Below are 25,959 nucleotides of genomic sequence, written 5' to 3'. Positions count from 1 at the left end.
AAGAACCCGCCTAATGACCCCACCGACCCAGACACCGCCGCCCACAACCTCAGACAGAGGATCAACGACTCCGCCAACTCCCTCGCTCCACTCAAGAAGTCCTCCAACAACCAAGCCGCCAAGAAAGCCACCTGGTTCACCAAAGAGCTCCAGACCTCCAAGCGCAACTGCCGGAAACTCAAGAACAAATGGCTCACCGAACACACACCTGACAGCCTCACAGCCCACAAAGACGCCACCCACAGACACCACCAACTAATCAGACTAGCCAAAAGATCCTCCTTCAAAGACCACCTAGATAACAACGCACACGACAGCAAGGAGCTCTTCAGCATCATGAAAGAACTCTCCAACCCCAGCGCCAACATCAATGACATTTCACCCTCACAAGAGCTCTGCGACTACCTGGCCACGTTCTTCCACCAAAAGATCACCAATATCCACAACAGCTTCAACACCACCCCCGCTAACACCACCCGCACTGATCGCCTAACCTCTTGGGCCAACGTCCGCGACACCGAGACACGCAAGATCATGAACTCCATCCACTCCGGATCCCCGTCAGACCCATGCCCCCACCACGTGTACAACAAAGCAGACGCAACCATCGCTCCCCAACTACGGAAGGTCATCAACATCTCCTTCGAAACAGCAACATTTCCAGAAAGCTGGAAACATGCCAAAATCAACGCCCTCCTTAAGAAGCCCAAAGCAGATCCCCAGGACCTTAAGAACTTCCGACCCATTTCCCTGATCCCGTTCCCTGCGAAGGCCATCGAGAAAATCGTCAACGCACAACTGACTTACCACCTCGAAATCAACGACATCCTAGACCCCTCCCAGTCCGGCTTCGGTCAAAACCACAGCACCGAGACCACGCTCCTCGCCGCCACAGACAACATCAGACGCCAAATGGACAACGGCGAAACATCAGCCCTCATTCTCCTGGACCTATCAGCCACCTTCGGCACGGTATGCCATCACACTCTGAGAACCCGCCTCTTTGAAGCAGGAATACAAGAAAAGGCCCTCGAGTGGACTACATCCATCCTTTCCAACAGAACCCATAGAGTCTGCCTCCCTCCCTTCCGCTCTGAAGCCACCAAACTCATCTGCGGCATACCCCAGGGCTCATCCCTCAGCCCAACTTTATTCAACATCTACATGGCACCCTTACGCCGACGACACCCAGCTCATCCTCTCCCTCACCAAGGACCTGCACACCGCCAAGTCCAACCTCCACGAGGGAATGCAGGCCGTTGCCGAATGGATGAGAAACAGCCGCCAAAAACTGAACTCGGACAAGACGGAGGTCCTCATCCTCGGACCCAACCCCTCCGCCTGGGACGACTCCTGGTGGCCAACATCTCTAGGAACCCCACCGACACCGACCGACCACGCACGCAATCTGGCCTTCATCCTCGACTCCTCCCTCTCCATGTCAAAACAGGTCAACGCAGTCTCCTCCTCCTGCTACAACACGCTCCGCAGGACCTACAAGTGGATCCCAACAGACAGAAGAAAAATAGTGACACAGGCCCTCGTTAGCAACAGGCTAGACTACGGCAACGCACTCTACACAGGCATCCCGACAAAACACCTGCAGCACCTCCAACGCATCCAAAACGCCTCTGCCCGACTAATCCTCAACGTACCACGCCGCAATCACATCACACCCCATCTGAGAGACCTCCACTGGCTCCCCGGTGACAAGAGGATCACATTCAAGTTCCTCACCCACGTACACAAAGCACTCCACAACACCGGACCTGCTTACCTCAACAACAGACTCAGCTTCTACACCCTCACCCGACAGCTCCGCTCCGCAGACCTCGCACTCACCACCGTCCCCCGCATCTGCCGAAAGACATCTGGCGGCAGATCCTTCTACCTCGCCGCCAAGACATGGAACACTCTCCCAACCAACCTGCGACGGACCCAAGACCTACTCACCTTCAGAAGACTCCTCAAGACCTGGCTCTTCGACCAGTAGCGCGTACCCCTCCCCCCCCTTAGCGCTTTGAAACCCTAACGGGTATGTAGCGCACTCTATAAATAGATTGATTGATTCATTGATTGGTATTAAGCTCGGTAGCGGAGAGAGCAGTCTTGCAGAGTACAGTGTTGTAGAGAGTAGTGGCATAGAGTTGTGCCAAGTAGAGTGCCACAAAGTTGAATAGAGTGGTGAGGAATGCAGTGACACAGAGCACAGTGGTGTAAAGTGGCATAGCGTGCAGTGGCATAGCATGCAGTTGCATAGAGTGCAGTGGTGAAGGGTATTTGGAATAGAGTGCATTGGTTTTGAGAAAAGTGCTGTTGAGTGCACTGGTGTAGAGTGCACTGGTTTTTAAGTAGAGTGGCATAGAAAGCAAGTTGCATAGAGTACAGAGGTGCAGAGTGGATTAAAGCAGCATTGAATTGTGCAGTGTATAGTGCGGTGGCATAGAGTGGAGTGCCGCACAGCAGAGTGGCATAGAGTGCAGTTGTGTAGAGTAGCTTGTTTCAGAGTACAGTGAAGTTGTGTAGACTGGAGTGGCTTAGAGTGGTGCAGAGTAGAGTGGAATAGAGTGGGGTGGTGTACAGTGCAGTGGCATAGAGTTGATTGTTTCAGAACAGAGTGCACGGTGTAGAGCAGAATAGTGCAGAGTAGACTGTAATTTCATACGGTAGTGGCACAGAATGCATTGTGCAGAGTGCAGCACTGCAGAGTAGAGTAGCACAGAGTGGAGTGGCATAGAGTGGACTGGTGAAGAGTACAGTGGAGTGGCCTAGACAGGAGTGGTGTAGAGTGTAGTGGTGCATAGTAGAGTAAGGTAAAGTGCACTAGCCTAGAGTAGAGTGATGCAGAGTATAATAGAGAGGTAAAGAGTTATGTGGCATGCAGTGGTGTAGAGTGCATTGGCATAAAGTGAGGTGGCGCAGAGTAGAGTGCAGTGGCATAAAATGCAGTGGTTCAGAGTGGAGTGGCACAGAGCGGAGTACAGTGGCGCAGAGTGCCGTGGCACAGAGTAGATATTTTCAGAGTAGAGTGGTGCAGGGAAGAGTGGATTGGCGCAAGGTAGAGTGCAGGTGCATAGAATGAATCGTGCAGAGTGCAGTGTTGCAGAGTAGAGTGCCACAGAATGGCGTAGAGTGGAGTGGTGCAGAGTAGAATGGAGTGACCTAGACTGGAGTGGTGTGGTGTGGTGTGGTGTGCAGTGGCAAAGAGTGCAGTGATGCACAGTAGAGTGAGATAGAGTGCTCTGGCATTGAGTAGATTGGTGTAAAGTAGAGTATAGAGACAAAGAGTGAAGTGGCACGAAGTGCAGTGGTGCACTGTAGACTAGAGTGCCGTAGAGTGTATTGGTGTAGAGTGCAGTGGCATAAAGTGTTGCAGAGTAGAGTACAGTGTGTAGAGTGTAGTGGTGAAGACTAGAGTGCAGAGGCGTAGAGTGGAGTGGCTCCAGAATGCAGAGTAGATTAGAGTGGCGTAGAGTGAATTGGCACAGAGTTCACTGGTGTATAGGGGAGTGGTACAGAGCAAAGTGTATTGGCTTAGAGTACAGTGTTGCAGAGTAGAGTGGCATAGGGTGGAGTGGCGCAGAGTGAAGTGGTGTAGGGTGCAGTGAAGAGGAGTGCCGTGGTGCATAGCAGTCGTGTGGAGCGGTGTGCATTGACAGAGCAGAATGGTGTAGAGTATACAGGTGTAAAGAGGTGTAGAGTGCAGTGATGTATTATGGAGTAATGCAGAGTAAGGTGGAGTGAGGTAAAGTGGAGAGTGTAGTGGTGCACTGTAGAGTGTAATGGAGTAGAGTGCATTGACACTGCCATTAATAACCACAAATTTATATGAGCATTACATTTGCCCAGACATACAGTTTTACTGATAAACATATGTAGTGCAGAAACAATAATGTGTGGAAATGCAATCACCTACTGTATTGATTTGTTTTTATCATATTAAAATATTTGTTTCCACCACACTTCAGAATTACCAGAAAATCTGTTTCATTTGTGCTTTTCAAATTCTGATACATTCTGAAATATCTGCACAGTTCATTTACAGTCATTTAAATGTTGTTGTGCACTAGAGAAAAATAACATTGTACAGCCTTTCTCAAGCACACCCCAGTAGCTAGTATGAATGCCACACACATCCTCTCACTTTGAAGACAGAGAAAGAGAAGCAAACACCAATCTCCCTCAAAGACAGAGCCTGACATTTGACCTCTGTGTTTGAATGCACAACAAATGTGACATGATAAGAACAAGATTTAAAGGCCTGTTTTCCTAAATCCAGTACTGAACTCTAGATAGTCTGCCTAAAACAAATAGAGCCAGCAAATAAAAAGCAACCAAATGTGAGTTACAAACCACAAAGCTAATGGTAAGCTATGGGTGGAATACATTCTCAGGGAGGCTTTCGAAATGTCTCCAAGATGATGTTAGCAAACCAGACAGCTGTGCAGTCTGATAGGCTTTGACATTAAAAAAAAAGGGAGAACCACTTATATGGAGCACACAGGGGACAGGAAAGCAATGTGGAAGTGCCGGGAGAGTTATCTAGATAGTCTAAAGCGAGAAGGTAGAGATAATGGATAGATGAACAAAGGACAGTGGACAAAAAAAACAACCCACTGATAACACCTTCCCCCTTGAAGTTGCCAATGTAAAGTGATGTACACACGTTAGAATCACACACGGCCACAAAAATTGTGAATTAACCAGAAGCCAGTCCAGCTTCACTTACAGGTGATGCTCCCTTCCAGAGTCCCAAAAGGCTCTCTGTGCGAACCACTTTGAGAAACAAGGCCACCATCCCAAGCCTGCTCCTATAGAGAAACACAGAAGAGGCAGACAATGAAAGAGTTACAATTAGTCACTGAAGTAATAGCATTACCAGTATCCAGATAGTATGCATAATGCAACCCCACCCCATGTCAAATCCATGCACTACACAAAGAAGCAAACGCCTTCTACTCAAGTAGAAACAAGGATTCCAGCACGGCAAATTTCAATCAATTATGTTAACTGTTCTAACCAGAAAGATTATTGATGGGTGTTGCTGTCACAGGTGACAAGGTTAGGCACCTTCCACTGACCATTAAATAGGTTGTAATTCAGCACAGAGTACAGTTTATCATGTTGGTTGCTACTGACCTGCTATGAATGTAAATAAACTTTGCATGTTGACTGCATAGTCCAGTCTATTCGATCTCTGATCCTGACCTGCTGGTCAGCTACATCCCAAGCACTGAACGAATTTGCAATCACTACAAGGGGATACATGGCCAAGCAGATTAAAGAGGAACTCTGTTGTGGCTGGCTGGGGTGGGACTACATACCCCAGCATTACTTTGTGATGCCAAGGAGAAGGGCCTGCCAAATCAGCACCTAAAAGTGCTCCACTCTACCTGCAGCGCAGGACCTTGCAGAACCTCTTTGATAGTTGGCTGGAGTAGGACTACGTCCCTCAGCATTCCCCTATGCTGCCAAGTAGGAGGGGCTGCCAAATTTGTGCCCAAAAGTGCTCTACTCTACCTATAGTCCAGGTCTTTGCGGGAACTCTGATGTGGCTGGTCTGGATGGGGTGGGACTGCGTTCCCCAGCATTCCTCTGCGCTGCCAAGGAGGAAGGTCTGCGCGTGCCTGGGAAAAGTCAAGGACAAGAGCGGGCCCGTATGCGCCTGTCAGCAGCCGAAAGAGTCTGGACTGAGCCAAACATCTGAGAGCTGGGGCCTGAGATCACTTTGCAGTAAGTTTACGGGATGACCATCTGTTTCCACTTTTATAATTTACCATAGTGCGGGCCGTGGTGTCATGGTTAAAAGAAAGTTTACTTCCATAAGGGACAATCCACGGGCAGGCACCATAGTATCTTATCTTACGAATGCTATGGGAGCCCTTGAACAGGATATTAGCTCTGTTGAAGAGCAGTAGTGCTCTGCCGTGAAGTTTGTATCTGGAAAAGGCAGTGAGACAGAGCCTAGAGGCGTATCCCACGTGAGTTTCAGTTCCAACCCCCCCTTTGAGGCGGTTCGGCACAAGGGTGGAAAATCCATGTGCAGTGGATGTTCCTGATGAAATAGTTATCCGAGAGGCTTCGACTGCTGTGCCCAATACAACTGAGTAACACTGATCCTCGCTTCTGGCAAAAAAATAAAAAAATAAAGAGTCCTCAGCATCGGAATGGAAAAGCTACTGAAGATTCCGGTCAGGTATCCAAGGGTAGGTCGCTCCCCCTGCTGCTGCAGCCCCTCCAGGTTCCTGAGTTCCTGCGTTCCTGAGACCCACCTAACAGTAAGTACACCCCCCCTCCCAACCCCTCGCTCTGCCCCGCGCTACTCACCCTCTCTCCTGCTCCTGCTTCTTTTTTTCTTTTTCTTCTTCTCTGTTCTTCTGTTCTTCCTCCTCACTCCGCGTCTGTAATCTTCTTCTGTACTCTTCTTTCCCCCGTCTTCACTCTTCTTCTCTTCTTCCTCATCTTCTTCTGTGGTCTTCTGCCCTCTGTTCTCCGTTTTCTGGATCTTCTTCTGTGTTCTTCTGTGTTCCGCTGCGTTCTTCTGTGTTCTTCCGGTCTTCCATTCTTCTCTCCTTCCGGTCTTCTGATCTTCCTTTCTTCTCTCCTTCCGGTCTTCTGTTCTTCTGTTCTTCTTGTCTTCTGTTCTTCTTGTCTTCTGCCTTTGGCTCTTCTGCCTCCTCCGTCCTCTTCTCCCCGCGCCTGCCCTCCTGCTCCTGCCTCATCCCCCTCCCCCACTCACATCCCCCTCTCTATCTCCCCTATCTATCCCGTTCACTATCTACCTCCCTCACTCCTCCTATCTACCTATCTCTCTATCCCAACTATCTAACTCCCTCACTCTCCACCTCCTCCTATCTTCCTACCTCTATCTATTTCCCTATCTATCGATTTCCCTATCTATCTATTTTCTCTATCTATTTCCCTATCTCTCCCCCCTCCCTCACCCCCTCTATTACCTATCTTCCTATCCTCTCACTCTACCTCTCACCCTCACCCACCTCTACAACCCCCCTCCCCTATCTTCTCAACCCTACTCCTATCTTTTTCCCCTATCTCCTAAACCTCCTAACACTCACCCCCCTCCGCCCTTAAACCCCCCTCCCCAGCTCTTCTCACTCTACCTGTCCCCCCCTCCCTCGCGCTTTCCCGCCTCGACCTCCTGCACGCCCCCGCCCCCCAGCTCCCATTCGCCCCCACCTGACCCCTCCCCCCCTCCTACCTCATATGGCGGCCGCTGCGTGACAGTGGTAGCGACCCTTGACCCAAGGGTAGGTCGCTCCCCCTGCCGCTGCAGCCCCTCCAGGTTCCTGAGTTCCTGCGTTCCTGAGACCCACCTAACAGTAAGTACACCCCCCTCCCAACCCCTCGCTCTGCCCCGCGCTACTCACCCTCTCTCCTGCTTCTTTTCTTCTTCTCTGTTCTTCCTCCTCACTCCGCGTCTGTAATCTTCTTCTGTACTCTTCTTTCCCCCGTCTTCACTCTTCTTCTCTTCTTCCTCATCTTCTTCTGTGGTCTTCTGCCCTCTGTTCTCTGTTTTCTGGATCTTCTTTTGTGTTCTTCTGTGTTCCGCTGCGTTCTTCTGTGTTCTTCTGTGTTCTTCCGGTGTTCCATTCTTCTCTCCTTCCGGTCTTCTGATCTTCCTTTCTTCTCTCCTTCTGTTCTTCTGTTCTTCTTGTCTTCTGTTCTTCTTGTCTTCTGTTCTTCTTGTCTTCTGCCTTTGGCTCTTCTGCCTCCTCCGTCCTCTTCTCCCCGCGCCTGCCCTCCTGCTCCTGCCTCATCCCCCTCCCCCACTCGCATCCCCCTCTCTATCTCCCCTATCTATCCCGTTCACTATCTACCTCCCTCACTCCTCCTATCTACCTATCTCTCTATCTCTCTACCAAAACTATCTAACTCCCTCACTCTCCACCTCCTCCTATCTTCCTATCCCTCTATCTATTTCCCTATCTATCGATTTCCCTATCTATCTATTTTCTCTATCTATTTCCCTATCTCTCCCCCCTCCCTCAGCCCCTCTATTACCTATCTTCCTATCCTCTCACTCTACCTCTCACCCTCACCCACCTCTACAACCCCCCCTCCCCTATCTTCTCAACCCTACTCCTATCTTTTTCCCCTATCTCCTAAACCTCCTAACACTCACCCACCTCCGCCCTTAAACCCCCCTCCCCCAGCTCTTCTCACTCTACCTGTCCCCCCCCTCCCTCGCGCTTTCCCGCCTCGACCTCCTGCACGCCCCCGCCCCCCAGCTCCCATTCGCCCCCACCTGACCCCTCCCTCCCCCTCCTACCTCATATGGCGGCAGCTGCGCGAACGCGCCGCTGGCGCGCCAGAGGCAAGCCCGTCTGCGCCTGTCCGCGCCTGTCCCGCGCCCAGCGCCACGACCCCTGGTCCCCAGCTCTCCCAAGCCCCGCTGACCCGCTACGACCCCACCACCCTCCACGCCCTCAACCCAGGACGCTCCAAAACTTGCTTCCAAGCTCATCCCAAACGCACCCATGGACCCTTCGCCTGCAACTCCTGCAAACGCACCTTCCACCACGCAACAACCACGACCACAAGCCCACGCGCCATCAACCACCTCAAGTGCATCCTAGTCAACGCCCGCTCCGTCCACAAACACGCCGTTGAACTCTGGGACCTCCTGGACTCCATAGCACCGGACGTCGCCTTCATCACGGAGACCTGGATGAACGCCTCCTCGGCCCCCGACATCGCCACTGCCATCCCCGAAGGCTACAAGATCTCCAGAAAAGACCGCACCAACCAGGTAGGAGGAGGGATCGCCATCGTCTTCAAAGACTCCATCAGCGTCACCACCTCCACCGAAGACACCCCTCTCGCCGCTGAACACCTGCACTTTCAGATTCGCACCGATCCGAGGACCACCCTCAGAGGATCCCTTGTCTACCGTCCTCCCGGGCCACGCGCCCCCTTCAGCGACGCCATCGCCGACTTCATCTCCCCGCACGCCCTCGCCTCACCGGACTACATCCTCTTAGGCGACCTCAACTTCCATCTGGAACAAAACAACGACCCCAACACCACCACCCTGCTCGCCAACCTCGCCAACCTCGGCCTCAAACAACTGGTGAACACCGCCACCCACATCGCCGGACACACGCTTGACCCCATCTTCTCCGCCAGCAAACATGTCTTCTTCAGCCACGCCTCTGCCCTACACTGGACCGACCACAGCTGCGTCCACTTCACATTCCGACGCGAGACCCGCCACCTCCGCACCCAACCCATCCCTCGTCGACAGTGGAACAAGATCCCCGAAGAGCAACTCTTCTCCGCACTTGCCGCCAACCAACCCACCCTCACCACCGACCCCAACGACGCAGCCCTCAACCTCACAAACTGGATCTCCAACTGCGCAGACATCCTTGCCCCCCTCAAACGCACACATCGACAGACCAACACCAAAAAACCTCTCTGGTTCTCTGACACCCTCAAAGAATCAAAGAAATCTTGTTGCGCCCTTGAGAAAGCCTGGCGCAAGGACCGCACCGCTGACAACATGACCGCCCTCAAGAACGCTACCCGCGAACACCACCACCTGATCCGCGCCGCCAAAAGGAACTTTTTCACCGACAGACTGGACAAAAACAGACACAACAGCAGAGAACTCTTCAGCATCGTCAAGGAGTTCTCCAACCCCAGCGCCAATGCCGTCACGCCCTCACAGGATCTGTGCGAATCCCTTGCCACTTTCTTCCATCGCAAGATTAGCGACCTCCACGACAGCTTCGGACACCAGACCCAACCAAACACCACCGAACCGGCATCCACGGCCATCACCCTCATCAACTGGTCCTTCATCAACACGGAAGAAACCAAATCCATCATGAACTCTATCCACTCCAGCGCCCCTTCGGACCCCTGCCCGCACTTCATCTTTAACAAAGCCAACGACATCATCGCCCCGCACCTCCAGACCGTCATCAACTCCTCTTTTTCTTCTGCTACCTACCCCGAATGCTGGAAACACGCCGAAGTCAACGCTCTACTAAAGAAACCTACGGCTGACCCGAGCGACCTGAAAAACTTCTGCCCCATCTCTCTTCTGCCTTTCCCAGCCAAAGTAATAGAGAAGACCGTCAACAAACAGCTGACCAACTTCCTGGAAGACAACAACCTGCTCGACCCCTCACAAACCGGATTCCGAACCAACCACAGCACTGAAACCGCCCTCATCTCAGTCACTGACGACATCAGAACCCTGATGGACAACGGTGAAACAGTCGCCCTCATTCTGCTCGACCTCTCGGCTGCCTTTGACACCGTCTGTCACCGCACCCTAATCACCCGCCTCCGCTCCACCGGAATCCAAGGCCAGGCCCTGGACTGGATCGCCTCCTTCCTCTCTAACCGTTCCCAAAGAGTTTACCTCCCTCCGTTTCGCTCTGAACCCACCGAGATCATCTGCGGCGTACCCCAAGGCTCATCACTCAGCCCGACACTCTTCAATGTCTACATGAGCCCCCTCGCCAACATCGTACGCAAGCACGACATCATCATCACCTCCTACGCCGACGACACCCAACTTATACTCTCCCTCACCAAGGACCCCGCCAGCGCCAAGACCAACCTACAAGAGGGTATGAAGGACGTCGCAGATTGGATGAGGCTCAGCCGCCTAAAGCTGAACTCGGAAAAAACGGAAGTCCTCATCCTCGGCAACACCCCGTCCGCCTGGGACGACTCCTGGTGGCCCACTGCCCTCGGCACCGCACCGACCCCCACAGACCACGCCCGCAACCTCGGCTTCATCTTGGACCCTCTTCTCACCTTGACCAAGCAAGTCAACGCCGTGTCCTCCGCCTGCTTCCTCACCCTCCGCATGCTCCGCAAGATCTTCCACTGGATCCCCACCGACACCAGAAAAACCGTGACCCACGCCCTCGTCACGAGCCGCCTGGACTACGGCAACACCCTCTACGCCGGGACCACAGCCAAACTCCAAAACCGCCTGCAACGCATTCAAAACGCCTCGGCCCGCCTCATCCTCGACATTCCCCGCAGCAGCCACATCTCCGCACACCTGAGACACCTGCATTGGCTCCCAGTCAGCAAAAGGATCACTTTCCGACTTCTCACCCACGCACACAAAGCCCTCCACGACAAGGGACCGGAATACCTCAACAGACGCCTCAGCTTCTACGTCCCCACCCGCCTCCTCCGCTCCTCTGGCCTCGCACTCGCTGCTGTCCCTCGCATCCGCCGCTCCACGGCGGGTGGGAGATCTTTCTCCTTCCTGGCGGCCAAGACCTGGAACTCCCTTCCCACCAGCCTCAGGACCACCCAGGACCACTCCGCTTTCCGGAGGCTCCTAAAGACCTGGCTGTTCGAGCAGCGATAACCCCCCCCTTTTTTCCCCTAGCGCCTTGAGACCCGCACGGGTGAGTAGCGCGCTTTATAAATGTTAATGATTTGATTTGATTTGATTTGAGTCAGACAGCCGAGGGTGCTGCACTTCCTGGGTTAGGGTCCTCGATTACAGACCTGGACATAGCTAGCAAGTTTATATGGTTGGAGAATGAATTAGCAAACTTCAGCTTTGACACCTCCCTCCCCCTGGTTAGAAGTATCAGCCTGCTGTAGAGGAGGACGAATGCAAGGATGTGTGGGGAGTCTAAGCTCACTTCTGTGCTGCAGCTCATCTGTTCAGGGAAGCGGGGCCTGGTGCTAGTGGCGAGACCCAAGAGCAGTGAATACCTGTCTCAACTGTGGCCTTGATGAGGAGTTTTCTTTGGACTGTGCCCTGCCCACTGCCTGGATCTCTTTACTAGTGGTGGCTATGGTAGGACTATGTCAGCCCGACCTAAAGCGGACCTCGCCGCCAGGACTGACAGGTATCCCAGGGGAGGAATTGTGGTGTCCTTGACTGAAATCAGTCTCTGCTGACCTTTCCTGCGGATACTGCATCCTACACACCCCGTGGACTCACCCTGGGGACCCCAGGCAGTTAGGGCTTGCCCAATATCCACTCACTGTTTCCACCTCGGTGGGCTGCCTAACCAGTTCCTCGCACTGGGTACTTGGATTTTGTTCCTGAAGATATTGAATATACCTGCCAAGCCCTTGCAGGCCCATCTTCCAGGCTTTCAATCATGGGAAAATCCAAAGCTAGAGAGACGAGGGTGCCGCTGGACAATGAAACCCATCATCAGACTGCACCTGTGGGGATGCTATCCCTAGAGTCCTCTCAGAATCCAATACATGCCCGCCTAGAGAAAATTCTTGCTGCCATTGCAGACACTAAGGCCACGTTGCAGCAAGACATTGGATCTGTATCAGTGGGTCTGAGCCATTTACAAGCATTGCACCAGGAACTGTGGACAGGGTTATGGAAGTCGAGACCCTGGTGGCAGACCTGGCACCAAACCAACAGAAACTGACCCTTCAGATGAAAGAGCTGACTGACAGGGTCTGCGTCCTGGAACACGGAGCGGAAGACGTCTAGGGCCAATATAGACAGATGACATCTGGGTGGTGAGCCTGCCCGAGGGGGCTGATATCATAGCATTTCTTGAACACTGGCTCAGGACTGACGTTGCCCCAAAGGGTCTGACCATGTTCTTTGCTCTGGAACGCACACAACGGGACCACCCTCCCAGTCCGGTGGTGGAGGGCCTGTTGCATTACAGGGACAGAGACACAATCATTCAGCTAGAGAGACGAGGGTGCCGCTGGACAGTGAAACCCATCATCAGACTGCACCTGTGGGGATGCTATCCCTAGAGTCCTCTCAGAATCCAATACATGCCCGCCTAGAGAAAATTCTTGCTGCCATTGCAGACACTAAGGCCACGTTGCAGCAAGACATTGGATCTGTATCAGTGGGTCTGAGCCATTTACAAGCATTGCACCAGGAACTGTGGACAGGGTTATGGAAGTCGAGACCCTGGTGGCAGACCTGGCACCAAACCAACAGAAACTGACCCTTCAGATGAAAGAGCTGACTGACAGGGTCTGCGTCCTGGAACACGGAGCGGAAGACGTCTAGGGCCAATATAGACAGATGACATCTGGGTGGTGAGCCTGCCCGAGGGGGCTGATATCATAGCATTTCTTGAACACTGGCTCAGGACTGACGTTGCCCCAAAGGGTCTGACCATGTTCTTTGCTCTGGAACGCACACAACGGGACCACCCTCCCAGTCCGGTGGTGGAGGGCCTGTTGCATTACAGGGACAGAGACACAATCATTCAGCAGGCCCGCTCTGGCAGACCAGGGTTGTAGCCACGGGGCTAAACGGGGCCAGGCCACCCTATTTGTCAGACTGGCCCCCCCTAAATACAAAGTCTTCAAACTAACTGTAGCTTCTGAGGTACGCGCTTTGCTTTTCAATTTCTTTCAGCCTCTGTTTTCAGGTGATAGTGACAACGAGCAGCCTGAGCTGCTTCCCAAAGAAACTTGTCTGTAATCTTGCTAGTCTTTCTATGGCAGAATAGATAGCCCCTGGCGACACATCTCCACACAGACAGCAGTGCACAACTCCAGGAAAGCACGGAAAGTGGCACAAATTTGAGGTGCATCATCAATGCAAGCACTGGGTTGGCAGATCTCATGCCCGCATCTTGACCCTCAAGATGTCAAAAGAGGTAAAGCAGCATACCCAGGCCATCCTTTAAATAGTAGACATGTAAGCAAATGAAATAAACGCTAGTTTGTGAAGCTGCTAAATAGGCTAGCATTAAATAATATTATCTGGTGGTATGTTAAGCCCCAAGCAGAAGGCATGGATTTCATATTATGTAGAAACATGGTTAGTTTTTCTGACAAATAAGACAGAGTTGCTTTGACCGAATAACTTACTTTCATTTTCATGTTTAAACAACATACTAAATGCATAATAATGATGCAATTATTTTGATGTCAGTTGCCCTTTGAGGTAGCATTTCTGGGCCACTGTAATGTGAGTACGAGGCCAGTTCCAGACACCACTGGTTTCTCAGTACGTTCTAGTGGTGCGCTACAAGTATATTAAAAAGGGACAGCTCGGCCAATACAGATCCAAGGGTTTGTCCTGGCCCTATGAGCCCGCGCAGAGGCTGAGGCATGTAAATTGTGCAACAAACACCATATGAAAATATGATAACGACTCTTTAAAGTTAAAAAATGGAGCATTTATTAAAAGTGTTTGTTTTAAACATGAACTTAGGAATATTCATGCCTTTCTATCTCAAGAGCAACTTACATGTGGTCAAGATTCAAATTATACATGGAGCAATAGTAGAATGCATTAAATAAAACACAGGTGAGGCTTTTGTATAGTGCCCACTCCGAATTCATACATTTCAAGGTGTTCTCATATGTGATAATCAACAAAAAGGGCAAAATAAGACATTTGCGTTGGATCACAAACTTTGTTCACGTAGAGAAGCTGTGATTCCTCCCACGCTTTCTATTTTCAACATTGTGCAATTAAGCCACTAGATGGGTAACTCTCTCTCTCCTGCGTCTCATGAAATGTTAATGATTTGTCTTTACTTCTCGCCGCAGAAGGTTAGAGCATTGGTGGCAAGCAGAAACCGTGTAAAATCTCCAAGAGGAACTTGAGCTAAGCCAGGACAAGGCATTTGTCCTGAGCCTTGCCTGATCCTTCGGTGGCTTGTTCATCTCTAGAACGTTCCTCTGCAAGTCTGACTGTCTTCCGTTACAGAAGCGCCCTTTTAAACGTACATTTATATGTCTGAATACATACTGACCCTCATTATGAGCAGCACAGTAAATGGCCTGGTATTTATTGCATCTGATAAACTCAGACGTCTACATTTTTTCAGTGTGATAAATATTACACATTCACAAGTTTTTGGGGAACACCATGCAGATTTTAGTGCTTACCAAACTAAAATCTGCATGTTCCAGTCAATACAGGACATTTCTGCCAACCTCCGATAAATATCGACAGGTCTGACTTTCTGCTATTTTTCCCCCAAACCTTTAATTGTAATATGTTTGGTAGCAGTAGTTACACACATACCAAAATGTATGTGGCCGCTTGCAAGGAGCGCCATTGTGTTTAACCAGGGTGTCATCCAAACACAAAACACTGCACAACTACAAGGTTCACCAAACAAGGTGGGAACTAAAAGCAAGAAAGGTCTACTAAACCCAATGTGCTTAACTTCATATCTTTGATGCTGTGTTGTTTGAGATTGACTAGTCTGTGCTTTGTTATGGCTAGTCTCTGTATGCTTTTGGCTGTCTTTAATTAAGGTTGTCAGAGTTACTTTATTTAAGCCAGAGAAAGGCTGTTTTGGGAAGGCATGGCGGGTAAGTGCACAAGACATGATAAAGACACAGTAACACAGTGGATGAACTTCCTCTCTGTTGTAATAGACAGTAAGTAGAACGTGGAATGTTAAGGGTTGGAATACGAATGTACGAGGGAAAGTGTCAGTTGGGTTTAGGAGGTAGTGCAGGACGGGCGATGTTGATGAGCCCTGTTGTATTTACCTAATTATTTAATAAAAGGAAACATTTGTTTTGATATACAATTGGATCTTTCTTTCCAACAAGTTGGCGACGAGCGTTTTTGGGGCTCATTGATAACATTTTAACACGAACTGTTGATGTTTTGAGGACGGTGATCGGATGGACGAGTCTTTTGTTTACAATGGACATCTGAATGTACTGTGACCACTTCTTTTGGAAATGTCCTGCTTTATTCGTTTATTTGAAGTCCTCTGAGCACTGCATAATCTTCTTCAAGTTTAAACAAATCGTGTTTCCTCGCGCCTCTTCGTGTCAACTTCAATGTCTTCATTCTAGGAAAGCATCCCTGTTTCCTAGTAATGGTTGCTAAGTGCTACCTGACGTTTGATTGGCTCCGGTGCTGTTTCCACTTTACTGTGCCCAGCTTACTGAAGTTATAGAACGATTTGGTTGGTGCTACTCCAATCTCCTATCGAAACTTCTAACGCGCAAAGCAGCCATTTTGGATTGGGCTTATTTCAGCAAGTAAGGGCAATCTCCTGCTGAAACCGGATGTCAACAGCGGCCATTTTAAATGTAAATTTTTGGAAAATAAGGCTTCTAACAAAACAGGAAAGAAACGGCAGCCATTTTAACTGGAAATAATTTTTTAGATATCATATTTTGCAATACATTTTTGCCAGTGGATTTCAAATATACAAGAAGCGCATTTTAAGTAGTGGTGAAATATATCTATATATTTTTTTATTTTAGCAATCAATAACATGGCTCATAGTGATATTATAAATCAACCTGCACCATTTTTAAATGATCCTGGCAAACCGATAATGAAATGGAAAAATTGGCACAGAGCATTTAAAAATTATTTAGTGGCTATTGATGGTAAAACATTTGATCCTGAACGGAAAAAAACTTTGATGTTTGGCCTACTAGGCAATACCGGTCAAGACATTTTTGATAATCTACCAGAATTTGAACCGCCTCCTGGTCAATTCATTCCACTGAATGAGTATGAAGAAGCAGGAAAACATATGGAAAAACAATTCACTGAGGAACCAAATGTAATGGTTGAATGGCATAGTTTTTTCAAGCAGAGGCAACTGAAAGACGAAAGAATTGAAGAATATATTGCTTCTTTGAGAGTTTTAGCATCTTCATGTGAATTTAATGAGATGACAGACATTTATATTTGTGACCAATTTGTATTTCAGTGTTTTTAAAAAAAGATTCAAGAAAGATTACTTGCATGCAGAATCCAACGTTACATGAAGTCATTGACATAGCTAAAGAGATTGAGAGATCGTTGCTGTCCACCAAGGCTTCAACATCTGATTGTTTTTCTAAAACAGATGTGTATATGGTACAGGATCACAAGACTAAAATAGTGGACAAGGATAACAAGTACACTGGAAAAAAGTATACAATGTTATAGATGTGGTTCTAAATCACATTTGGGTAACAATTCCAAATGTCCTGCCATAGAAAAAAAAATGTACTAAATGTAAAAATAATGGTCATTTTGCTGTGATATGTAGGAGTGTCAAAGATGGTAACCATATTAAAATTAATACTGTTGATGATTTTGATGAAGAAATGTGTGCAAATATTGTGTTAACTATTGATGATGATTGTTGCAAAGGTATATTGAACAGATTTAAAGCCCCACTGGGTTATGTCAGCATTGGGGGGAAAGAATTGAAAGTCATGGTGGATTCAGGTTCTCTTATTACCATTCTAGATAAGAACAATTTTGAAAATATTTGGAAAAACTTGAAATTAGAAAAGAGTGATGTAAATCCAAAAGCATTTGGAGAATTTGATATTAACATGGTGGGATATTTTAGTGACACTTTGCAATTTAAAAATCGCTGTATCAATACTAAGATATATGTGGCTGAAAATGGCAGGAACATTGTTGGTTGACAAGATTTGGGTAAACTAGGAATAGTTTTGAAACCAGGATCACCAAATCCAATAATTCTCTGAGAAATACCATATTCAGAAGTAAATAGTGTAGAGGATACCGATATGCATTTGACTCTTGAGAAAGTTTTGGCAGATAATCAGGAAGTGTTTGCTAATCACATTGGATGTGTAAAAGGCTTTGAACATGAAATTAAGTTGAAAGCAACAGCTATTCCTGTTATTCATAAAGTTCGTTCTGTCCCTCTTTCAGTTAGAAATGAGTTGAAAGATTTATTAAAGAAACTGTGTGATGAAGGCGTGATTGAACACACAGATTCTTCTGAATGGGTATCGGCTATTGTAGTTACAAAGAAAAAGACTGGTGATATAAGGTTGTGTGCTGACTTGAGGTCCTTGAAAAAAAAATTGTAGTGGATTGTCATCCTTTACCCAAGTTTCAAGAAATTCTGGCAGCCACTAACGGGTCAAGGTATTTTTCGTTAATCGACCTTAAATCAGCATATCATCAAGTCAAATTATGTGAATTATCTAAGGATTATACCATGTTTGTAACACCATCTGGGGCGTATAGATATGTACGTTTACCTTTTGGACTTGCATCAGCTGCAAGTGTATTTCAAAAGCTTATGGATTTTCTATTTAAAGATATGGAAGGTATTGAAAAATTTCAAGATGATATTTTGGTACATGCGAAAAGAATTTCTGAACACAATGCTATTTTGAATACATTGTTGAGAATTTTAAAAGAAAGAGGGATGACAGTTAGCAAATCAAAATGTAAATTCTTATGTACAGAAATAGAATATTTAGGGTACACTTTATCAGCTGAAGGAATAAAACCTAAAGAGGACTTACTAAAGGCAATTCATGAAGTGCCTAAACCTAAAGACAAAGACATGCTTAAATCTTTTCTCGGGTTGAGTGAGTACTATTCTAGGTTCATTATGGATCATGCCAGTTTGGTCGACCCTCTTAGAAAGCTATTGAGAAAGAAGGTGAGATATGAATGGATGGATGAACAAGAGTCTGCCTTTATAAACACGAAAAATGCCATATTGGAGGCGCCAGCTTTGCAGCCTTATGATACCAAAGGGCGTAACGCAATTATGGTTGATGCTAGTGCTATGGGTATTGGTGCTGTGTTTACTCAAATAGTATCGGAAAAAGAATATACTGTAGCGTTTGTTTCTAGAATGCTTCGGAAATCGGAATGTTTTTACAGCACTATCGAAAGAGAAGCTTTGGCCTGTGTATAGGCTGTAGAAAAGTTGAAGATATATCTTTGGGGTAATGAGTTTGAATTAGTAACTGATCATAAACCACTGGTGTACATGATGGATGGTAGGAGTAATACGAAGGCATCTTCTAGATTAATAAGGCTGATATAAAAATTGAAAGAATATAATTTTGTGATAAAACACATTTCAGGTGGTTTGAACAAGCGTGCAAATTGTTTATCCAGGTTACCTTTGGAGGATGATGATGATGACAGTAAGATTTTAGATGATGAGTGTGTTGTGGCTTATTTGGACGCAGTGGAACATTGTGATGGTGTGATTTCTGCTGAGGAATGGGATAAAGCTTGTGAAAGTGCTTTGATCTTACAACAAGTAATGAAATATCTAATTAATGGGTGGCCTCCTAATAGAAATTTAGATAATGTATTGAAGAATTTTTCACAAGTATCTGATGAACTGAGTATCGAATGTGGGATTTTAATGAGACATGATTTTAATGTTCCACCGCAAATTTTAAAGAAAAGGTTGATTGAATTAGCTCATAAAGGGCAGCCAGGTAATACTGTCACAAAGAAAGCATTAAGATTATACTATTGGTGGCCTGGTATTGACAATGATGTTAATATGTATTTGGATAACTGTGTGGAATGTATTGAATCTGACAAACATTGGAAAGTGAGCAAAAAAGAATTGCAACCTGTTTTGATACCTGATGCACCATGTGAGAAAATAGCTATGGATATTTCAGGCCCATTTAGCTAACTTGATTCTGAAATGCGTTACTTAATGGTTGTCACTGATTATTATTCTAAATGGATTCACTGAGAATTTTTAAAGAATATTAGTACTGATACTGTTATTGAGTTTTTTTTTTTTTAATGTTTGCTACTGAAGGATTACGTAGAATTCTGGTATCTGACAATGGTATACAATTAATTTCACAAAAAATGTGTACGTTTTTGACTTGTCACGGCATACAACAAGAAAAAACTCTACTTTACAATCCTTCATCAAATGGTCAAGTGGAACGCATGAATAGATTTATGAAAGAAGGAATTAAATTAGCAATAGCGTCAAAATTAGATGTACGTGATTTTCTTCGGGAAAAAGTGTATAGTTACAATAGTTTGAAATCCTCACAGCTATTTTGCGGTGCTCAAATATGTTGAGCAACATGAAAGGGCGAATAATGTGTATCTTTATTCTTTGAACTAGCAGCAGACGAATAAGTTACTTACCTTCGGTAACGCCTTTTCTGGTGGATACACTAACTACCTGTGGATTCCTCACCTAAAGAATTTTCCCCACGTGCCAGCATCCGACGAAAATTTTTCTTCTAGCTCTGCACGTCGACGATGTCACAATTGCCCGGTACCGTATGATGTCATCCAGGCAATAAGAGGTCCTCGTTGGCATGCAGACATCAGTTATCACAATTTTTTTTTACGTGCCTTTGAGGCGAACAGGCAAACACTGATACTACGTATCTGACATGAACACATCAATCAAAACTTATATACCATCATTTAATTCAACCAATAGAAAACATAACGAGTAGAAATAAACATCCTACAGTATACAGTTCTACCATATCAAATGTATCTATATATATATATATATATATATATATATATATATATACAATGATAAACACATATATACATAATTGCATAAGTATATACATATCAACAACATACAGATGCTCACCCAAGGAAATCTTGGTAAGACCAACCAGGCAACGGGGAGGCGGGTGGGACCGTGAGGAATCCACAGGTAGCTAGTGTATCCACCAGAAAAGGCGTTACCGAAGGTAAGTAACTTATTGTTCTGATGGATACAACTACCTGTGGATTCCTCACCTAAAGAATAGAGTCCCAAAGCAGTACCGCACTCGGTGGTGGGTGCCTGAATGGTCAAACCAAGAAATCCTGCAACACTGACCGTGCAAAACGCCCATCCCTCCGGACTTCAGAATCCAAACAATAATGTTTAGCAAACGTGTGGAGGGATGCCCAAGTTGCGGCCTTGCAGATGTCAACCACAGGAACACCTCTAGCTAAGGCCGAGGAGGCCGCCTTAGCCCTGGTGGAATGGGCTCTCAACTTAACAGGAGGTTCCTTCTTTGCTAAAGAATAACACAATTTGATGCAAAGAATGACCCATCTGGAAAGCGTTCTCTTGCGGATAGCCTTGCCTTTCCTCTTCCCCATGTAACCGACAAAGAGCTGATTGTCCTATCTGAACTCTCTCGTCCTGTCGACGAAGAAGCTCAATGCTCTTCTTCGACCTAGACGTTGTAGCCTCTCTTTTTCCTTTGATGGATGAGGTGGAGGATAGAAGGCGGAAAGTGTGATGGACTGTCCTAAATGAAAGGGTGTAACAACCTTCGGTAAGAAAGCCGCCTTGGTCCTTAACGCCGCCTTGGTCCTTAACACCACCTTGCCCCTATAAAAATAAAGTATATTGGGATTCCACACTAGGAGCCTCGAGCTCACTCACCCTTCTAGCTGATGTAATGGCCACCAGGAAAACAGGTTTTAAAACTAAAAACCTTAAGGAACATGAATGCATCGGTTCAAACGGTGAACCCTTCACAAAAGCTAACACTAAGTTCAAATCCCACTGCAGCATAAAAAACGGAGTGGGCGGAAACTTGTTAGTGAGACACTTAATGAACCTCAAAACTATTGGGGACTTAAACAAGGAGAGTTGGGCTGGAAGGCACAGAAAGGCTGACAGCGTGGACAAATAACCCTTAACAGTCACAACTGCACAACCCCTCTGCGCTAAAGATAACGCAAACGCAAATGTCAGATAAGTGGGCACGTAAGGGATCAATTTGATTCTCTCCACACCAAGTCACAAATTTAGCCCACCTGCTTGCATAGATAGATTTGGTGGAGTGCCGCCTGGCCGATAATATAGCATCCACCACTTCAGGTGGGAGAGAAAAAGCACTCAGATTGCCCCGTTCAATCTCCAGGCATGTACAGGGAGTGCAGGATTATTAGGCAAATTAGTATTTTGACCACATCATCCTCTTTATGCATGTTGTCTTACTCCAAGCTGTATAGGCTCGAAAGCCTACTACCAATTAAGCATATTAGGTGATGTGCATCTCTGTAATGAGAAGGGGTGTGGTCTAATGACATCAACACCCTATATCAGGTGTGCATAATTATTAGGCAACTTCCTTTCCTTTGGCAAAATGGGTCAAAAGAAGGACTTGACAGGCTCAGAACAGTCAAAAATAGTGAGATATCTTGCAGAGGGATGCAGCACTCTTAAAATTGCAAAGCTTCTGAAGCGTGATCATCGAACAATCAAGCGTTTCATTCAAAATAGTCAACAGGGTCGCAAGAAGCGTGTGGAAAAACCAAGGCGCAAAATAACTGCCCATGAACTGAGAAAAGTCAAGCGTGCAGCTGCCACGATGCCACTTGCCACCAGTTTGGCCATATTTCAGAGCTGCAACATCACTGGAGTGCCCAAAAGCACAAGGTGTGCAATACTCAGAGACATGGCCAAGGTAAGAAAGGCTGAAAGACGACCACCACTGAACAAGACACACAAGCGGAAACGTCAAGACTGGGCCAAGAAATATCTCAAGACTGATTTTTCTAAGGTTTTATGGACTGATGAAATGAGAGTGAGTCTTGATGGGCCAGATGGATGGGCCCGTGGCTGGATTGGTAAAGGGCAGAGAGCTCCAGTCCGACTCAGACGCCAGCAAGGTGGAGGTGGAGTACTGGTTTGGGCTGGTATCATCAAAGATGAGCTTGTGGGGCCTTTTCGGGTTGAGGATGGAGTCAAGCTCAACTCCCAGTCCTACTGCCAGTTCCTGGAAGACACCTTCTTCAAGCAGTGGTACAGGAAGAAGTCTGCATCCTTCAACTAAAACATGATTTTCATGCAGGACAATGCTCCATCACACGCGTCCAAGTACTCCACAGCGTGGCTGGCAAGAAAGGGTATAAAAGAAGGAAATCTAATGACATGGCCTCCTTGTTCACCTGATCTGAACCCCATTGAGAACCTGTGGTCCATCATCAAATGTGAGATTTACAAGGAGGGAAAACAGTACACCTCTCTGAACAGTGTCTGGGAGGCTGTGGTTGCTGCTGCACGCAATGTTGATGGTGAACAGATCAAAACACTGACAGAATCCATGGATGGCAGGCTTTTGAGTGTCCTTGCAAAGAAAGGTGGCTATATTGGTCACTGATTTGTTTTTGTTTTGTTTTTGAATGTCAGAAATGTATATTTGTGAATGTTGAGATGTTATATTGGTTTCACTGGTAATCATAAATAATTGAAATGGGTATATATTTGTTTTTTGTTAAGTTGCCTAATAATTATGCACAGTAATAGTCACCTGCACACACAGATATCCCCCTAACATAGCTAAAACTAAAAACAAACTAAAAACTACTTCCAAAAATATTCAGCTTTGATATTAATGAGTTTTTTGGGTTAATTGAGAACATGGTTGTTGTTCAATAATAAAATTAATCCTCAAAAATACAACTTGCCTAATAATTCTGCACTCCCTGTAGGTGCAGGCTCTGGAGGTGGGGGTGTAGAACCTGCCCCTGCGACTTCGAGAGGAGGTCTGCCCTGTGAGGGAGACGGAGCAGGGGGCACAGAGAGAATTGGAGAAGGTCTGAATACCACAACCCTTCTTGGCCAATCCGGAGCTATTAAGATGACTTGGGCCAGGTCTTGGTGAATCTTCCCCAGAACCCGAGGAATCAAGGGTATGAGGGGAAATGCGTAAAGCAACTGACCGTTCCAGGACATCTGAAACGCGTCCCCCAAAGCTCTTTGCACCGGATACTGGAGGCTGCAGAACGACAGGCAGTGCGCGTTCTCCAGAGTGGCAAACAGATCTACCTGAGGAAACCCCCACATCCAGACTATGCAAAGGACCAGGTCTGGATGAAGACGCCACTCGTGATCGGTCGAGATGTGCCGACTGAGACTGTCCGCACGTACGTTCAAAACTCCGGCCAAATGGTTCGCTACCAAGCAAATCCGATGGTTCTGTGCCCAGGACCAGAGGCGCAGAGCTTCGCTGCAGAGAAGTACGACCCCACTCCTCCCTGTTTGTTTATACACCACATCGCTGTAGTGTTGTCTGTCAGTACTTGAACCGACCGACCGCAAAGGGAAGGGAGGAGGGCCTTGAGAGCCAGACGTATTGTCCGCAATTCCAACAGATTGATGTGAAACCTCTGTTCCAATGGAGACCAATGACCTTTGACCTCCAGGTCCCCCAGATGAGCTCCCCCACCCTAGAGTGGAAGCATCCGTTATCACTGTGGCCACTGGAGGTGGCAACGAGAACGGCTTTCCTTGAGAAAGGTTGCTGATCGCAGCCCACGATCGAAGATCCGCTGCAGCGTCTCTGAAGAACCTTATCAATTCCTCGAGACCCCCTTTGTGTTGAAACCACTGCCTGCGGAGGCACCACTGAAGAGCCCTCATGTGCCAGCGTGCATGAGTGATCAACAGAATGTAAGAAGCGAACAGACCGAGCAGACGAAGGACCCCGAGGACTGGAACGACTGCTCCATTCTGGAACATTGGAATCAGCGCCTGAATGTCCTGAATCCGCTGCGGCGGAGGAAAGGCCCGATTCAATGTTGTGTCCAGTACTGCCCCTATGAACAGGAGACGTTGAGATTTAGGCACGTTCACCGAAAATCCCAGATCGAACAACAACTGGGTTGTCAACTGCAGGTGACGCCGCAGGAGCTCCGGAGACTTGGCTTTGATCAACCAATTGTCCAGGTAAGGGAATATCGCTATCCCCCTCCTTCTGAGCTCTGCTGCAACCACCGCCATCACCTTCGTGAAGACTTGAGGTGCTGAAGTAAGACCAAACGGAAGGACCGCAAACTGATAGTGTTGCAACCCCACCACAAACCGGAGATACTTCCTGTGCGACTTGAGTATCGGGATATAAAAGAAGCATCCTGCAAGTCGACAGACACCATCAAATCCCCTTCGTTCAACGCCAAAAAAACCTGAGCTAGGGTCAGCATTTTGAACTTTTCCTGCTTGAGAAACCAATTCAAAATCCTCAGGTCCAGGATTGGCCTCAACCGACCATCCTTTTTGGGGATCAGGAAATATCTTGAATAGCAACCCTGACCCCTCTCCTGCTCTGGAACCAACTCTACTGCACCTTTCGACAAAAGGACTAGAACTTCCTGTTGTAATAAAAGAAGATGGTCTTCTGAACAGAAGGATGGGCTGGGAGGGATGGGAGGGGGAAACTCCCGAAAGGGAAGAGCATAACCTTTCCCCACAATATCGGTGACCCAGGAGTCCGATGTAATTGACTCCCACATGTGGAGAAACTGAGACAATCACCCCCCTACGGGAGATGAATGCAAAGGGAGTGATGGAGGACTAAGGCTGCTTTCCCTGCTGCACCCCTCCGGAGGAAGACGCAGAGTGCTGCTGGGTGGCCCCTCTGGTACGAACCCTACCCCTTTCCCTAAATGAACTATAGGGGTGAGCCATAGTAGGTTGCTCTCCTGCTGACTGGAATCTCCCCCGAAAGCCCCTAAACCTCCTAAATGATCTCAAAGGAGTAGAGGTGGAAGCTTGCAAGCCCAAGGATCTTGCAGTGGCCCTACTCTTCTTGAACCGCTCCAAGGCAGAGTCAGCTTTTATCCAGAAGAGTTTATCTCCATCAAAGGGTAAGTCAAGTAGGGTTGACTGCACATCGGTAGAGAATGCTGTAGATTGTAACCAGGACGTGCCCATAGCTCTGGCCACGGAGTCAGATGTGTCAAGTTCAGATTGGATAACCTGGGTCGCAGCTGCCTGAGCGTCCGCCAAAAGGTTCAGAACCTCCTGAGGCAATCCACAGTGTCTTGGCCTCGTCCATCAGGGCATAGATATACCTGCCCAAGATACAGGTAGCATTTGTCGACTTCAGGGCCATGCTGCATGAAGAGAACGCCTTTTTTGCAGATTGGTCCATTCTCTTGGATTCCCTGTCTGAAGGAACCCCTGGAAAAGATCCTGGAGCAATGCGGGATGAGCATGAGCCTTGTACCACCAAGCTCTCTGGAGTCAAATGTCTTGACAAGAAAGCTGGATCTCCAGGAGCCACCCGATACCTCCTTGCAACAGACCTAGTCACTGCCGTCGAAGTCACAGGCTTCTTCCACACCTCCATTATCGGATCTACAAGTGCCTCCTTAAATGGAAGAAGCGGCTCCGCCACTGCTGAAGAAGGATGCAACACTTCTGTAAGAATGTTAGTCTTTATGTCAGCAGCTGGAAGAGGAAGGTCAAGAAAATCCGTCGCCTTCCTCACCACCAAATGGAA

The 25,959-nt window shown here is 47.6% G+C and overlaps 1 protein-coding gene across 1 annotated transcript in view; it reads right to left on the bottom strand.

The window, feature by feature from the left end:
* The window catches only part of SLC25A38 (solute carrier family 25 member 38), a 286,840-nt gene that overhangs the window by 141,115 nt on the left and 119,766 nt on the right, over positions 1-25,959 (bottom strand). Inside the window, exon 3 of the mRNA XM_069231190.1 lies at positions 4,730-4,811. Coding sequence (XP_069087291.1) covers positions 4,730-4,811 — 82 coding nt within the window. The remainder of the gene's footprint in view (positions 1-4,729; positions 4,812-25,959) is intronic.

The sequence above is a fragment of the Pleurodeles waltl genome, chromosome 4_2 (assembly GCF_031143425.1).
Source record: "Pleurodeles waltl isolate 20211129_DDA chromosome 4_2, aPleWal1.hap1.20221129, whole genome shotgun sequence".
NCBI classification, from domain to species: domain Eukaryota; kingdom Metazoa; phylum Chordata; class Amphibia; order Caudata; family Salamandridae; genus Pleurodeles; species Pleurodeles waltl.
Note: the sequence above shows the minus strand (reverse complement) of the source record. Positions and strands in the feature narration are given on the sequence as shown.